Source organism: Quercus lobata, chromosome 10, assembly GCF_001633185.2.
Source record: "Quercus lobata isolate SW786 chromosome 10, ValleyOak3.0 Primary Assembly, whole genome shotgun sequence".
NCBI classification, from domain to species: domain Eukaryota; kingdom Viridiplantae; phylum Streptophyta; class Magnoliopsida; order Fagales; family Fagaceae; genus Quercus; species Quercus lobata.
In genome coordinates this window covers 54506864-54523381 of record NC_044913.1, presented here as the reverse complement: position 1 = coordinate 54523381, position 16518 = coordinate 54506864, and the positions used below count along the sequence as shown (strand labels likewise).

Below are 16518 nucleotides of genomic sequence, written 5' to 3'. Positions count from 1 at the left end.
ACCACTTTGGGAAGTAAGACAAAATATTCATGAATATACAGAATAGTGGATTTTCAGAAAATTGAAATTGTTCTTCATGCCAGAAAAGTGAAACTGTTAGATCTAAAGCACAATAATTGGTATGTTTGGAACGGAGGGAGAGGGAGAGGGAGAGGGAGAGGAGAGGGGAGGAGACATCCAAACGTAGGAAAACTTTCTACTTTTTCACGAGTATGTTCACTACATAGGAATGTGGGATAAGAATTGTTAAACTCATAAAAATTTATAAAATTTTGATTATTTGTCTGACAAAAATTACTGAGAATTGCAATTTTTTTTTTTTTTTTTTTTTAAGTGAGAAGTTTAACTCCAATCTTTTAGATATAAAATGTCACTTATCGCATATAGATTACTAATTATTTAAATCCAACTTTTCACTCTACTTTCTTAAAACTACTTGCTGAATAATAAATAAATAAAAACTACTTACATATATTTATTTTTAGAATAAAAATATTTAATTTTCACAAATACAAATATTATCTATAATATTCAAATAATTAATTATTTTATTACTAAAATAATATGTATAAAATTTAAGCAATTAAAATTGGTAATAACAATGATCAAGCCTTAATCCTAAAATTTTGGGGTTGACTATAGATATTCAAGAGAATTATTTTCCTCCACTTTATCCTTAATTCAATTTTTTTTATTAATACTAATGATATTGTAGGTCTTTCTTTTATTTTATTTTATTTTATTTTTCGCTCTTTGACTGAATTAGCTTTGCTTTCTTCACCAGCGCATTAAACAATTGAAATCTATATTTTTATATATAAGGTCTTTCTATGAAGTTATCAAAAATAAGGTTTTTCTATGATAATATACAAATTTAAATGACAAGAATATCCATTTCAAAAAAAAAATGACAAGTATATCCAAAAACATCATAATTATCAACCCTCAATAATTTAAATTATTGACTATTCAGTCTAATTAATGGTCTAACTCGGCTCTATAAAAAAAATTTCTAACTCGACCTAGAAAAAAGGAGAAGAAGACAACACAAATGACAGATTCACTAGGATTTGATCTATAGGAAAATTTTCGATACACCTGAGTTAGTACTCTAGCCTTTTAGAGGATAGCTAGGAGATATACTTTTTAGGGTAATTGTTTCTCGTGCATATTCTAACGATCATCCCTTTTTATGTATGCGATTCAAGAAACCAACCTCTCTGAGATATCAGCTAAGTTATCTTATGTAATTTGCATCTCTAATTTGGGGGTTATCCTATATTATAATTGATATCATAACTTCAGTTAGAGTAAATGGGCATGAATGCACTTCCATATAATGATAGAGTTGACTTTATTTTTTGGATGGAACAGATAGAGTTGACTTGGTTAGTTGTTTAGGCAGCCTTTTCGCGCCATGGCTAAGTTGCCACAAGGCCCACAAAACTAGGTTGACTTACCATGCCATCAAACTTGACCTCATTTCTAAACCGAGATGATGTGTCCTTATTCTCTTCATCAATTATTATAAATACCAAAATTTTTAACTATCCCAATAAAAAAAAAAATTTGAAATTATTGACCGGTGCCAAATGTCATCTTATAAATCGAAACTTATAACACATCAAACCATAACATATTTTATATCATTAAAAAATGTTGATTAACATATATATATTTTTAAAACTTAAACAATTCAAACACTATTAAATCCACAAAACTCAATCATACTCTTTGATTTAATTTATATAGATATACTAAGATTTATATATATATATATATATATATATATATAAAAATAGTTCACTCAATGATGTTTGCTTTTTACTAAAGACATCAATTAAATATTTTTTTGGTTTTTTTTTTTTTTTTTTGAGAAAGATTTTGAGTTTCTTCATATTACTTTATCAACCCTTCTTATTTTTTTGTTATGATTAATTTTAAATATTATTTTAAAAAATATAATTTTTTTTTAAAAAATTTTTGACAAAAATATTTAAATATTGTTAGAGAGTAACAAAGTGGTGGAAGACCCAAAAGACTTCTGGCCCAATTATTCGTAATTACGTACGTATTAAGCACACCACTTGAGCGTTATATATAAGTGTGAGGGATTCAGTTTTTAAAGAATCGCAGAAAACTTGTACGCTACTCTTATAAGTCCAAAAAGAGAGAAAGAAACAAAGAAAGAAAGAGCGAGAGAGAGAGACTGTTAGGGTTTCTACATCGGCGATTAGATCTCATTCACAGTCATCATCATGGTAAATTCTCTTCTCTCTCACTTTCTCCCTCTCAATTTGTGTATATATATTGAATTGCAGTGTACGGAGCTTCTTGTTTTCATAGTTGAATTTTCTTTATTCAAAGATTTTTGGGCGATCCTGTTGTTTGGTTTTGTGTATAGATATATTCTGTGTGTATGTATAGGTTTCGTTGCCGAAAATCAAATCCGAGTAGTGCTTTTAAGTTTTTGTGGTTCAATTTATATAATGCACAAAGTGAATGAATGTATGCATTGGTGTATAGACATACACTGCTTTTCAGATTTGCATATATATTTTATGGTTTTCGAATTCCACATTGACCAAGTTGGAAAATAGTTGTTGTTATGGATTTATGATTCATTGTAAATAAAATTGTTCTATGCATTACAAGTGGTTTCTAATGTCATAGTTTAATTTCATCAAATAAAGAATGTGGGTTCGAATTCCGCTTATTGAAAAAAGAAAAAGAAAAACCCTATTGGTGTCTTGGCCTGATAATAAGGAGAAATCATCATGGAGTGATTTCCTTAGGTTTCGAATGCTATTGTATCTATAAAAAAATTCTATTTATTATGCGTTGAAGATATAATTTCTTTATTGTATGTGTGCTGCTATTTGTGATTGATTGCGTACATGATTTGATTCCCCTTTTTTTTTACTAGGTTCTATTCTAAAACTAAGTTTGTTTGGCTTTTTTTGCCCTGAAATTTTCAGGTTCTTTTACAACCAGACCCGTTTCTTAATGAACTCACCAGCATGTTTGAGCACAGCACCGAGAAGGGTTCTGTTTGGGTTACTCTTAAACGATGTATGTATAATCTGCATTCCATTGTTTTCTCTTAAACGATTTTGTGGTGTTATGTTTAGTATTCTGATCAGTGCTTTTCATTCTTGCAATGTTTTAGCATCTTTAAAGTCTAAGGTGAAGAGGAATAAAATGACAACTGCTGGTGAAGTGATTGAGTACAGATGCCTTATCCGTGCTACTGATGGGAAAAAGACGATTTCTACTTCCGTATGTTTCTTTTGGTCCCTTATACTCATTGCATCCCCTTCCGTTCTTTAGCTTAGTTATTGAAGTTATATAGTTAAGAAGCTTTGAATTGGGTGCTTGACTTTTAGTATTGTGGATTTTTTTTTGGTCGAGGCATTCACATAGTTCTGTTGTTGGAATTGAATGTAAGTTTAGATCTGAGATCTGAATGACGAATATGTCTCATTTATTGTTTCATGTCATTCGATAATACAATCTTATATGTTTGTTACACTGGCATTTGAAATTGTTGGTGCCTTAGGTTGGTAGGGCCTTTTTATTTGTGGATTCTATTCTTTGAAACATTAGTTTTTCTGGAAAAAGTAGTATTATGGTGGAGTACATCCATTGAGGGCAACTTCAGTGGTAATTTTTCTCCCTTGATCTGAAAATTAGAAATTTTTGGGAGATGGTTCAAGATGTTAGATGGAGAGTCATAAGAATTAGTTAGATAGAACATGTACTTCTTGATCTTTTAATTGGTTGATTGATGAGAGGAACATACATGAGTCTTGGGCAATGAATCTTTGGATGTGATACAGGAACTGTGGTCACCTCTTTTTACACACCATATGAAGTCCTACTACTTAAGCAAGACAATAGTTCTTCAGACAAGAGAACCATACAAATCACAACTAGGAAGTAAGGGATAGTTGAGACTTGAGATGGCTTGGTTTAACTAATGAATGAAATAACTAAATATGTAGGAGGCTATAAAGCTCACTAACATGATTTTTGTTATTGTGCCACCACTCCATTTGTCCTTTCTGTTTCCTTTTTGTATCATCCATCAATATGGGGAAAACGGAACTGTCATTTTATGTGGTCTACAACTAAGTCTGACTTTATTGGACCTTAAACCCATGCCGTGGCCAAATATTTTGTTGGACTAGATGGTTTTTCTACTTAAAGCTTTGAGAGTCCATTGGGGTCCATCCTTTAGTTTATAATTGAAAAAAGCTTTGATTGGGTACATGATTAGATTAAAATCAAAATTAGCTAGAATTCAGACATCATCCCAAGGGGTAGCACAATCAATTATGGATCATAACTCATTATGTGTAGGTCTCTTATATGCCTCCCGTTCCCCTTATCCTTCCCCTTGGGACCAAAACTAGTTTATTAAGAAGGGAAAAAAGAAAGGTAAGATTTATTTGTACCAATGTTATTCTCATATTGTGTGCCCACATGTAGAGTGGGACACCATGCCAAGTTTGAGCTTCAGCATATCTAGACTATCAACAATTGGCTTGCCAAAATTAACTCTGGCCTTGTTAACTTTTGCAAAGCAGCTTAGGCACATAATATCCAATGTCCTAAAATTTAAACTATAGTATTAAATATGTAGGTGTGAATGGTATCCTGTTGTAGCAGATATGGTAACCATCTTGATGCCATTTTCTTTCTGGGTTAGATATTTTGACAACATGAAGATGTCATCCCAAAAAGTCTTTTGGCTCTTTAAACTTATCCAAAAAAAGGTACTTTTCCTCTTTTGCTTGATTAAATGTAATCAGCTCGGAATTGAGGACCTACAAGGTACTATAATTGCCTTGTTGATGTAGCCATGACTCTGGATTGCACTAATGAATGCATCAGCAAAAAGAAATGTTGCAGTTATATATATAGATATTATAGGTTAATGAAGTGTACGTATATCTGAGAATGCTGCCATGCCCTTTTTAAGGGTGTGCTCATCTCCTTTTTCTCCTTATCAAGTATAATTGCTTTGGAAACTGAGATGTGACTGCCTAGTGCCTAGGTTTTACTTATTTATTTATTTATCTTTCAGAGACATTAAAAAAAAAATCCATGTTCTAAACAGCTTTTATTTGAAGATCCAACAATCCTGAAACCTTTTGAGTAATATAACTTTATGTTTGTTGAGGTTAATGTCGATTTATTTTCTTTCTTTGTGGTGGAAAATGTCTTTCTTTCCGTGCATGGCTAACGATATTAATTGGTTTTCATTGGAAAAGGTTGGAGCAAAGGATCATCAGCGCTTCCAAGCTTCTTATGCAACTATCCTTAAGGCCCACATGACAGCTTTAAAGAAGAGGGAGAGAAAGGATAAGAAAAAAGGTGCAGAGGGTGATAAGAAGGAAGGGGGTGTGAAGAAGCCCAAGAGGGTGTAAATAAGTCCCTTTTTATTGTGTAGGCTCCTCTTTTTTTGGAAAGGAAAAAAAAGAAAGAAAAAAAAAATCAAATATTTCAACTTTGACATAATGCAGGCATTGAAGTATATGGGATTTTGTTAATTGCCCTTGTTTTGGATGCTTCCTTCCCTTTTAATTGATGACATTCTTATGATTGGGTAGAAATTGTTGATGAGATCTATCTCAAATGGTACATTCTTCCTCTGTATGTACAGGGTAGAGAGCGAGATTTTGAGATGGATTTTTCGATTTCGAAGATCTGGTTGAAATTTTTTGAGAGAGTTTAAATTGTTTAATGTAGAAACGCTTTTGGACACATTTTGCTTTTAGCGCTGTTGCTTGCAAGGTAGAATGAATTGTGAAAGAAATAAGATTGATGGGTAAAAATATGATTGGTGTACAACATAGTTGATTGTTTGTTTGTTTACAGCAAGGTATATAATTTAAAAGAATGTCTGGATGTCTCTACTTCTCTTTAAGAAGTTATGCCTTAGTACCCGTTTGGATACCGATGGGTGTCTGGGGCTTTATTTTTTTTTTTTTTTTTGAGAAGTGCGTTTTTGTGGCTGTGGTGGCTTTTTTAGTGGGTCTTGTATATTGTTTACAGGACTTACAAACTTCTTTTTTCAATAATTAAAAATAAGTTCTACGGCACTATTCATACATTTAAAAATTATTTTGTTACAGTGTTTTCAGTTTTTAGCAAAATAAGCGGTATTTAAACACACCCTTAATATCCGTTTGGATAGCATTTCTATTTCTACGTTTTGGTGTTTGGCGTTTTCATAGGTGGGACCCATGATTATAGTGTAGTCCACGTCCAGTGTTTCACACTTTTTTTCATTGAGAAGCGCATTTTAATGCTTTCCAATGGATCCGTGCACTATTTACGGGATCTACAAACCTCTTTTTTAACAAAACTTTCATTAAAAATGGGTTCTACGATATTATTCACATATTTAAAAATTATTTTGTTACAGTGTTTACAAACTTCTTTTTTCAACAATTAAAAATAGGTCTTACGGCATTATTCATACATTTAAAAATTATTTTGTTACAGTGTTTTCAGTTTTCAGCAAAATAAGCGGTATTTAAACACACCCTTAATATCCGTTTGGATAGCATTTCTATTCCTACGTTTTGGTGTTTGGTGTTTTCATAGGTGGGACCCATGACTACAGTGTAGTCCACGTCCAGCATTTCACGCTTTTTTTCATTGAGAAGCGCATTTTAATGCTTTCCAATGGATCCGTGCACTATTTACGGGACCTACAAACCTCTTTTTTCAACAAAACTTTCATTAAAAATGGGTTCTACGATATTATTCACATATTTAAAAATTATTTTGCTACAGTATTTTCAATTTTCAGCAAAATAAGCAGTATCCAAACGGACTCTTAGTATGTTGCTCCACGATTTTGTCAATTTTTGTCAAGTTAGCCCTTCATTTTGTCAAATTTTTTTTATTTTATTTTTTGAGTTTTTATTCTAATATGCTGTGATTAATTTATTTGGAAATCCAATTAATTAATGGGCAAGTCAATAATTGCTAAGAATAATCAATTGTTGAATTAAAAGTCCATTATCATAGTCCATGTGCACTGTCCTCCATATTTCTATCCATTGCACAGGTAAATTAAGAGAGTCTATTTTTCCTTAAAAAAGAAAAAAAAAAAAAAAAAAAAAAAAAAAAAAAAAAAAAAAAAAAAAGGAGAAGAGTCCATTGTGCTATGTGGCACAGTGGCACCATCTTAGTATTATTTTTGTCCCAATTGCTTAAACATTCCAGCCCATGACCTCATGCAGTGACCCTAGGATGTCACTATTTAAAATTTTAAACCCTCACTTTCTTCTATAGATTTTTGGGTTTGCTATAATGGCTGAGTGGCAAATTTACTTTTTGTGATGGTTTTTTTTGGCTTTAATGATCAACGACAATAGGCTTGATTTTTGTTCTGCATGAGATCAATCATTTATGAAAGTTTCTTAATGCAGTTTTTACTTAATCCATTATGATCTATCAATATGGAGCTCGATGTTCTTTTAAATGGAGAAAATCATCCATGATTCATTCTATACTAAATGTTATACTAAATGTTACTGCAATTTTTCTTAATGTGCACAATCAAAAAATCTATTAAAATTTTATTTTTTGTTTTGTTGCAAAACTTGGTTTCGACAATATTTATGACTAAAAATGTTTGTATCTTAAATTGATTACATAAGAAAATTGGAAGTATAAGTTAAACTACAACCATTCTATAAAAGAAATAGTGTGAACCACGAAATTGAACTTATATATATTATCATTATATGTCTAATATTCTTCTTACTAAAAAAGCATTTAGTTTTGCCCAAAAAAAACTCACATAACAAAATAAAAAGCACCCAACAATCATTTAAGCAGAGCCTGCCAGTCTTACAACATATGTTTTCCAAGAGGAAGGGGTATCTTTGGAAGAGTCCCACTTATATTAAAAACATTTAAAAGATCAACTTTACCCTTAAGATGTCACTGTTTATCTATTTCTTTAAATTTAGTAAATAAAAGTGTTGAGGGCCATTTGTGAGAGTCCAGGCAGAAAGAAAGAAAGCCCAATAACAAGGGCAACAAAGAATTGACAAAGTAGATAGCAAAACCATTAGGCCCAAGCGGCAGGAATAATGGATCACAAGCCCAAGAAATAAACAAATGAGTCTTGAAGAAGCAAGTGGGCCCAAAGAAACCCGGAAAGAAAGAAGTAGCATCCCATGGGCAGTGTATGAGGTAAAAAAGCGAAAAAGGGCCGCCGTAGACTCAAGGTAATGCAAACTAAGAAAGTAAGGGGTTTATGGCAAGCTCATAAACCCCAAGGATGAGAATAAGGTTATTGGACCAGGGAAGCCCAATGAAGTTTGTAAAAAGCCCATGGGAGTGTGGAATTAGCGAAAGGGCCGAGGAAGCCCGAGGAAAGCAAATGGGCCAAGGATGCCCAAAGGAAAGCTCAAAGGGACATAGGAACCCATGAGTAAAAGCAAACCAGTGGTCATGCCAAGCCACTGAGAGAAGGAATAAACGGCTGGCCCAAAAGAGGCCCAGCAAGATTAAGTTATTCCAGCAGGATTAAGTTATTACAGCAGGATCAAGTTGTTACAGCAGGAATAACAGAACAACATTACAAGAAATAAAAGGAGTGGGCCAAAGAAATGTAAGACCCATCATCAAATAAAGCCCAGCTCGTGAGTGGAGTGGGAAAACAAAGAACGGCCCATGTAAAAGAACGAAGAGGTAAGGCGGACTGTGCAAACAAAGCTCCAGACCGCGGCAAACACATGAGCAGCAGGTAGATTCTTAGACATATATGAAAGGAAAACATGCGCAAGCCTAGGCACCACCAGCTTATACCCAGCCAATATGAGACGTGGTGGGGTCATGGGTCAGAAGTAAGAGGTAAGGGGGGTATGGTTTGGTGGTGGGGAGAGGGGAAAAAACTTATTCTGCGGCTCCTGCCTAAGCCCTTTTTGGGAGGTACGTCCTGCTAGGATGACAGACCACTCAAAAGAGGCAAGGTTAAGGGGGGAACCGTTAGGTGTATGCCTTGAGAGAAAAAGAAAGAAAGCACTTATGTCGTGGCAGGAAAAAGTGTTACGGTGGATGCATTTATGTCGTGGCAGGAAAAAGTGTTACGGTGGACTAACGAACGAAACAAACCTGCCTTTGTCTGGCAAGGGTGAGTGGCACACAGACGAACCCTTTGGTGGTCGGCAAGTACGTCCAGACCAGATAAAGGCGGTTAAGGGGTAAAGTGGTAGAATCTGGTCACGGCAGGCAGTATAAAAGGACCCTTGCCGTGCCCTGAGAAAGAGGTTGAAAAACAGAGAGTATTACAGAGTAAAGGAAAAGAATAAAAGGAAAACAAGAGAAAGAAAAAAAGATAAGAGAGCAAACAGAAGAAAAAAGAGAGATAATATAATGGGCATGCACCAGTAGGTCGATTTCTCTCTCTCCCCCTTTAAATCCTGCTCCCTTCCAAAATATAACAAGGATTCTTTTTTGGGCAGTAACCATTCAGGTCTGATTCCCTCAAAGCCATTAATCCACACGACAGGATCTTTCCTGGGAGATTATTTGCATTGAGAGGAGGCATTCTCTCCTCTTTGGTTTTGCTTCTGCGGATCAAACTTAAACTTGACTTTATGCTCATTCTTAATTAATTCATGCTACCTTCTTTCTCCTTTACTTTCTTTGTAAATGACATTGTTATGACTGTAATTATGTTTTTTTATAAGTAGAGATTACTTGGCCATTTTCCATTAAATAATCAGAGCACTCTGTTTTATTATTATTATGTCTGCCTGCCACGATTTGTCTAAAACAGTTTCGTCTGCCGTAAACACATCCCTGGCAGATTTGGCCTAGTTTGCGCAAAAGCCGGACCAACTTGAGCTGAAGTTAGACCTGTCCCAACTCTCTTATCCAGAAAACTTGGGCTTAGTGCAACGGGAGGCAGCCCAACACCACTAGCACAGCCCACCCCCTTACAAAAAGTTATAATTATCAATTTATACAACTACTTCTCTCCCTTCTCCCTCCCCCTACTTAATTTTTAGGGTAAATTCCACTTACATACCATGAGGTTTGGGTAAATACAACTAGGTCTAAGACATTCCAAAATTGACCAATTTGGTCCGCAAAGGCTATTTAGTCCCTAAACACCACTAAACAATGTTAACCTCCGTTAGTTTCTCCATTTTCTCTCTGTCCCTCTCTCTCTCTCTCTCTCTCTTTCTCTCTCTCTCCAGAGATTAGCCACAACCACTCAAATTAATTACAGCAACAGCCACAACACAATTTTACTACCCATACCAAAACCCAACCAAATCTATCCCAATAATATCCAAATCCTTCAACACATAAAAAACTCACCACCACATCAAAACCCAAAACCACCCTCGCTGCAAATCCATTTCATATTGGAACCCACCACCACCATCACCGGCCACTTAACCCAGCAACTACCTCTAGCCATAAAACCCAGTGACCACCACCGGCAACAAAACCCAACCAAACCCATATCAATAAAACCTAAATCCAAATATTCCAATCACCACTTTGTAACCCACAAGCACCTCATTGCAAATCCACCCTAGATCGAAACACATTCACCTCCATTTCAAATCCACCTCAAATTGGACCCACCACCACCACCACCTTAAACAACCACTAACCACAAAACCTAAATAAAAAAACTCAAACCCACAACAAACCCACCACAGATCGGAATCCGCCACCACCAAAAAACCCCACAACAAACAAAAACCCATCACCGGCAACCAACAACTACCATAACCACGATCCACAACCAACCCAGACCACCAAACCCATGCACCACTGCCGTTGCCAGAGAGCAGAAAGAGATAAATGAAAATGGTGATTCAGAGAGAGGAGATTGGGTCAGGTTGGAGAGAGAGAGGCCTGAAGGAAAAGAAGAGCAAAGAGTTCAAAGGGAGAGAAGTACGAAAGAGGTAGAGAGAGAGCAAAGAGTTGTTATGTTTGAGAAAGAAAAAAAAAGTAAAATTACTAACAAATGCTAACAGTTTAGGGATTAAAGTGTCTTTAGAGACTAAATTGACCCATTTTGAGATGTTTTGGACTTGGTTGGTATTAAGCTAAACCTCAAGGTATATTAATGAAATTTACCCTAATTTTTAAACATCCAAACAAAAGAGACAAGAATATGTATATATATCTTCTTCTTCTTCTTTTTTTTTTTTTTTTTTGATACATTCAAACAAGTAGAAGGGATCAGTCCAAAAAAAAAAAAAAAAAAAAAAAAAAAAAGATAAGTAAAGTAGAAGGGGTAACATTCTCATCCACTCTCGTCTCCTTCCCCCTCTTACCCTCTACTCTCCTATCTCAAGCTTTTAACTTTGAACCCTCTAAAAAAAAGAAAAAAAAAAAGAAGTGAAATTGTGATGCAAAACACATACGGATCAAGTGACTTTTTTTTTTTTTAATAAAAGATTCTTTGATCCACATTTTATTTTATAATAGCTAATTTCCAATTTTGGCGGTGAATATGAAATATTTGAGTCCAAACTTTCATATATATATATATATATAGAGGTAAATTTTTTTTAAAAAAAAAAAAAAAAAAATCAAATCAAAGGAACCATGGCCCTCTATGGTCTAAAAGTTCCCTCTGTACTCATCACGTTTGATTTGCTAGCATTAACATTTCAATGCCATCCCTCTCTTGGCTAAACAAGCCTATATTTACTATTGCTACTTTTTATCACTTTCTTGCAGTGCCTCATAATCAAAGACAATTTTCGCATGTTTACAGTCAGACCACAAATACCAAAAAGGCTCTCAACATGTCTAATTCATAAAACCCTGATGATTACGTAAAAATTTACCAAAAAATCGGATACCATCTTGCAACATTTGCAGAACATGCAACATTCTGGAGGTAGGCCAGGCAGTATGATACAACTGAACTCATTATTGCTTATCAGAATTTGATTCTACATAAGACTTATAGAGACGTCGGTACTTTTCCGGGCTATCCCACCAAGTTGGGGTGTTGATAATTGCCTTTTCCAACCAAAACGGATCAACTACCTTTTTCTCGGTCAGCTTCTTGTAGAACCTTCCCCACTTGTACATGGCACGCTTTAAACGAGCGCTCTGACTTCCTCCAAATAAATACTTGATGTAGTCCTTTGCTAGCCGAGCCATCTCCTCACCACTGATTATGTAAACATACTGCAGTGAAACCAATGAGCTAAAATTGTTAATCAATAGCACTTGCATACAACTAGCACAAACTGGATCCCTTCAAAGTTGAAAACACGTTAAAACATCACTTTTTTTTTTGGAACGTTAACACATTAAAACATCACTAGAACAACAATAATATAATTAATCTGATTAATCTAGTTATTAATCAGATTTATTTTGGACATTGTAATACTCTTCATTTTTCAGGCAGCAATGCGTGCAATAATATAGGTTGCATTAAAATTTGACCCTCCACATACTCTGGGCCAACATTTAAGCAGTATACCAAGCACAAAATAGTAACTCATACTATTTAGTTATGCTTTCTAGTTAATTTTTATTAATTTTTGACAAGTTGTAATTCTTTAGGTTATCTAGTATTTTTCTTCAAGAATTGTTTTTTGATAAGTACTTTGTAGCTAATGTTATCATGCTAGCTGTGAACAATATTATTGAGTTCTAACATTGGATTTTTTTTTTTTTTGGGGGGGGGGGGGGGGGGTGGTGGGGGGGTGCGCAGAGAGAGAGAGAGAGAGAGAGAGGTTAATACCATAAAAATAAAGCCCATAGTTGCCAAAATCACTTGCACAGTTTCATCAATGATTCCACCAAGGCCTTCATCCTCACCAGAACCATCCCCACTATTACCGCCCCCACCACCTGATGGAGGTTTTTTGCCTTTGCCACCATCATCATAGAATTCTTTCTTCTCAATCTGCTGCCGTAACACATCTTCCACAGACTTTCCCTTAAACCTTCCCAAAATATTCTGAAAAGCATTCCATGGAGAACCCTACAGGCATTTGAGAAGTTTGGTCAAGTGAATGCAGTTTTCCGGATCAAATTATTATGAGATACAATCCTCTAATGAAGATATCAGTGAGCATCTCATCCTCCCTCCTTCACTCTGATTGCATAACAGGGCCAATGACTCTTAACAGTACCGGAGCATGATAATGCATCCCTGACAAATGCCCTTCACCAATTCTGGTAGCAAAATATTTTCTTGAACTTTGCTTTGGAAAAATAATATAACAATGAAAACAATATAATGAAATATACAGTAAGTAATATCAATTAATTTTTTATAAGTAGAAAGACAATATATTAATAATTGAAGCTTCATCTTAAATGCGAGGAGAAGCCCTCTCAAAGAAATGTTAAAGGGACAAATAAAATAGGGAATTTTTTATTAAAAAAATAAGGTTTGGACAAGTGACAACAGCAGAAGTTTTTTTTTTTTTGATAAGTGTAAACAGCAGAAGTTATTGCACCAATAAGAATAAAAGTAATAAAATATGGTTTAATGTATACCAGGAGTGAAAGTTCTGACTGATATTCACTGGATATTAATAATAATAAAATAAATTTCTTTATGCATGAGAACTATTTTAAACAGGACTTCCTAATGATATCCCAAGGAGAACAAAAGATCAGCCCAAAACAAAAATAACTGATTGACACAACACGAAATGCACCATAATGACATAACTAATTACTTTAGCACAGCGTTTTAAAGAGAATTCGCAGGTGATTTAGAGAAATGGATTAAAGCCATTTGAGTGCACATCAAAGTCTTCATCAGCAACTTGGATAGATTTTTCTAACCACTTGGAAATTTAACCTTAACATAGTCCAGTAATGAGCAACAATGAATTTAAATATAACAAGAACTCTTACCCCATTTTCACCTCCCGTTTTCCCTTTACCACCAAATAAGCAGACAGGCATGCTTTGCTGGTACTTTGAGACAGGCATACATTGTTGGTGACGTGATGCATTTACATTTGTGCTCAAGGAAGTCCTAGGGACACGCTTAGGAAGGGTGGGTAAAATACATGGATTAGAAGGGAGGTGATATGAATGTGGTATATGTCTGACACATATTTTAGGCTGGTAGGCAGTAATCTGCGTGATGCTCATACTTCTTCAAAGCGTTCAGATGCTTTGTAAATTACACATTAAGCTTCAATACCTACACCACCAGGCTCCAAATGTCATGAAAAAAAAAAAAACCCAGAACACATTCCATACACAATTCCTCCACCAACATAAATAAAAAATGATAACTGCCATTTTGGACATCAAAGGCAAATTGGCAATGTCCTAGAATGAACAGAAATTAACCCAGAAGAGGGCAATGTGACCCCAGCACAATAATAATAACAATTTTAGGTCCAATTCAATATGGTATAAATATAATATAGTTGACATAAGCACAAAGAGGATCAAATTCGAACCAGTCAACACTCTTGTTACTTAGTAGAACCAATTACCATTGGATAGCATATCACATAGCTGATTAATCTGTTAACAACATAAATAAAGAACGTACCTAATCCACCAAAACCAGAACAACAACAATCAAGCCTTAGTTCCAAAATTTAGGGTTCGGCTATGGACCCTCAACAAACTAGTTAGGGTCGGCCACTAACCCGGCAAATCTAGAGTAACACAAAAATCCCAGAAACTGCATTTGGAAGTGTGAACTCAATACATAAGTAGTTAAAACTTAAAAGGTTAAAGCAATCTGGAATCAATGCATATTGTTCCTAACAACCCCATTTTTCCTTTTCCAAATAAATAAACAAAGCTGGTATTAAACATAACAAGAAGTACAATTGAAAAAAAAAATTACACTTTTCTTTTTATAACCAAAAGGGTCCTAAAGTCTTAGCAAATTACTAATTCAAAGAAGAAAAAAAAAAAGAAGAAGGAATTTTACCCCTTTTGTGTTAACATATGATATCCTACATATGTTCAAAACTCACCTTCTAAGTTCCACTATTTTTCATTTCAGTCCTCTAAGTTTGCCTTATTTCATTTCAGTCATTTGCCATCCACTCCACTGTTGCCATAACTACATCATTTTGCCCAAAAAAGTCCAGAAATTTATAAAAAACAAAAAACAAAAAAAAGCAAAAAACAAAAAAACAAACCAAAACGAAACCCCTTACACGGTAACACCATCCCAGTAAAATCTAAAAAAAAGAGAAACCCACCCCCTAAAATCCCAACCTAACCCGACTGAGAGACCGAGATTGAGAGTGATAAGCTACTTTGATGAACAAATAGATCAATAATATTGGCTAAACTAAATACAGGGTTCTGTTATATTTTTGGTTCACAAGGGAATTGGTTTCCAAAAGACCCAAAACTGAGCGAATACCCAAAAGAACACTGAAACTGAAAACCAAGAAATTTGTGAACTTACATATGATATCCTAGATATTGTACATATAAGGGCGCACACACAGATAAGTAAAAATATATGTAAAGTATGCGTGAGAGAGAGAGAGAGAGAGAGAGAGAGAGAGAGAGAGAGAAGCGTGAACTGACCGTATGTTCTGGGACGTTGGATTTGCCGAAGACAGTGAGGTGCAGAGGGAGAAGGACGAAGAAGAGGAGATAACGAGAGGAAAGAAAGACGGGGAATTAGGTAGATGAACAGGCCGGCATCGCCTGACCTGTTTTTTACTATTGGGTTTGGGTTTGGGCTTTCGCTGTCCTTTTAGTGACCGTTTGGATAGAGCTGAAACTTGCGTTTCAGCTCTACGTTTTCCTGCCTCTTTTTTTTTTTTTTTTTTTTTTTCTCTGCACGTGAACAGTAAAAGCACTGTACAGGAGACAAAAAATACTATTTACACACTGTTCACGTACTGTTCACATACTATTCATGAGTCCCACGACACTATTCACACATTTAAAAATTATTTTACTACAGTGTTTTCAGTTTTCAGTTTCAGCAACAATAAGCTCAATCCAAACGGACCCTTAATATGGGGTTCTAGAAAGCTCTAGTTCTTTGATATAAGCTCATAAGCTCAAATAGCTCAATAAATCATATCATTTATTTATTTATGTTATAAAATAAAATAAAATAAATGGTAACTTTCATTAGCTCTTTTTCTTTTTTTTCTTTTTTTGAGGAGGAGAGTTTTAATTTAGGATATCCGCTTTTGATGATAGTTTTTTATCATCAGACCAAGACTTTAATCGATTTTTAGTGTAGGTAGAAATTGAATACTAAATCTCTTATTCAACTATCAGTGACTTTATCAGTTGAGTTAATTGGAATTCATTAGCTTGTTGTGAGGTTTGGGTTAATGCCAACTGGGTTTCAAATATTTTAAAATTAATAGATTTGGTCCTTAAACCCAACTTAGTCCATAAACAATAAATACTATTAGGTCCATTAGTTAGTTTTCTTTTCTCTCTTAGGGATCAAATAGGTCAGTTTTGAAATTCCGTAGACCTACTTGGTATTAGTCCAAGTAGAAGAATGAAATCTACCCTAAAAGA

The 16518-nt window shown here is 34.6% G+C and overlaps 2 protein-coding genes across 2 annotated transcripts; one reads left to right on the top strand and one right to left on the bottom strand.

The window, feature by feature from the left end:
* The first annotated feature begins 2104 nt into the window (after positions 1–2104).
* On the top strand, positions 2105–5555 carry LOC115963080 (signal recognition particle 14 kDa protein-like). The gene is made up of 4 exons (XM_031081968.1): positions 2105–2261; positions 2979–3072; positions 3170–3279; positions 5277–5555. Exons 1-4 carry the CDS (start codon positions 2259–2261, stop codon positions 5430–5432), a joined length of 363 nt encoding a protein of 120 aa, XP_030937828.1. The 5' UTR covers positions 2105–2258; the 3' UTR covers positions 5433–5555.
* A 6139-nt stretch (positions 5556–11694) lies between these two features.
* Positions 11695–15724, bottom strand: LOC115962674. The gene is made up of 4 exons (XM_031081561.1): positions 15556–15724; positions 13897–14191; positions 12767–13009; positions 11695–12201 (listed from the first exon to the last, which is right to left on the bottom strand). The coding sequence occupies exons 2-4, from the start codon at positions 14137–14139 to the stop codon at positions 11938–11940; spliced, it is 750 nt and encodes a 249-aa protein (XP_030937421.1). The 5' UTR covers positions 14140–14191; positions 15556–15724; the 3' UTR covers positions 11695–11937.
* Between the last annotated feature and the right edge of the window lie 794 nt (positions 15725–16518).

Coding starts and splice junctions, on each gene's coding strand:
- LOC115963080 (XM_031081968.1), top strand. Junction 3,073..3,169: donor TTGGGTTACTCTTAAACGAT/GTATGTATAATC, acceptor GCAATGTTTTAG/CATCTTTAAAGTCTAAGGTG. Junction 3,280..5,276: donor AAAAGACGATTTCTACTTCC/GTATGTTTCTTT, acceptor TCATTGGAAAAG/GTTGGAGCAAAGGATCATCA.
- LOC115962674 (XM_031081561.1), bottom strand. CDS start 14,139: ATGAGCATCACGCAGATTACTGCCTACCAGCCTAAAATATGTGTCAGA. Junction 13,010..13,896: donor AAACGGGAGGTGAAAATGGG/GTAAGAGTTCTT, acceptor AAATGCCTGTAG/GGTTCTCCATGGAATGCTTT. Junction 12,202..12,766: donor CTATGGGCTTTATTTTTATG/GTATTAACCTCT, acceptor GTTTCACTGCAG/TATGTTTACATAATCAGTGG.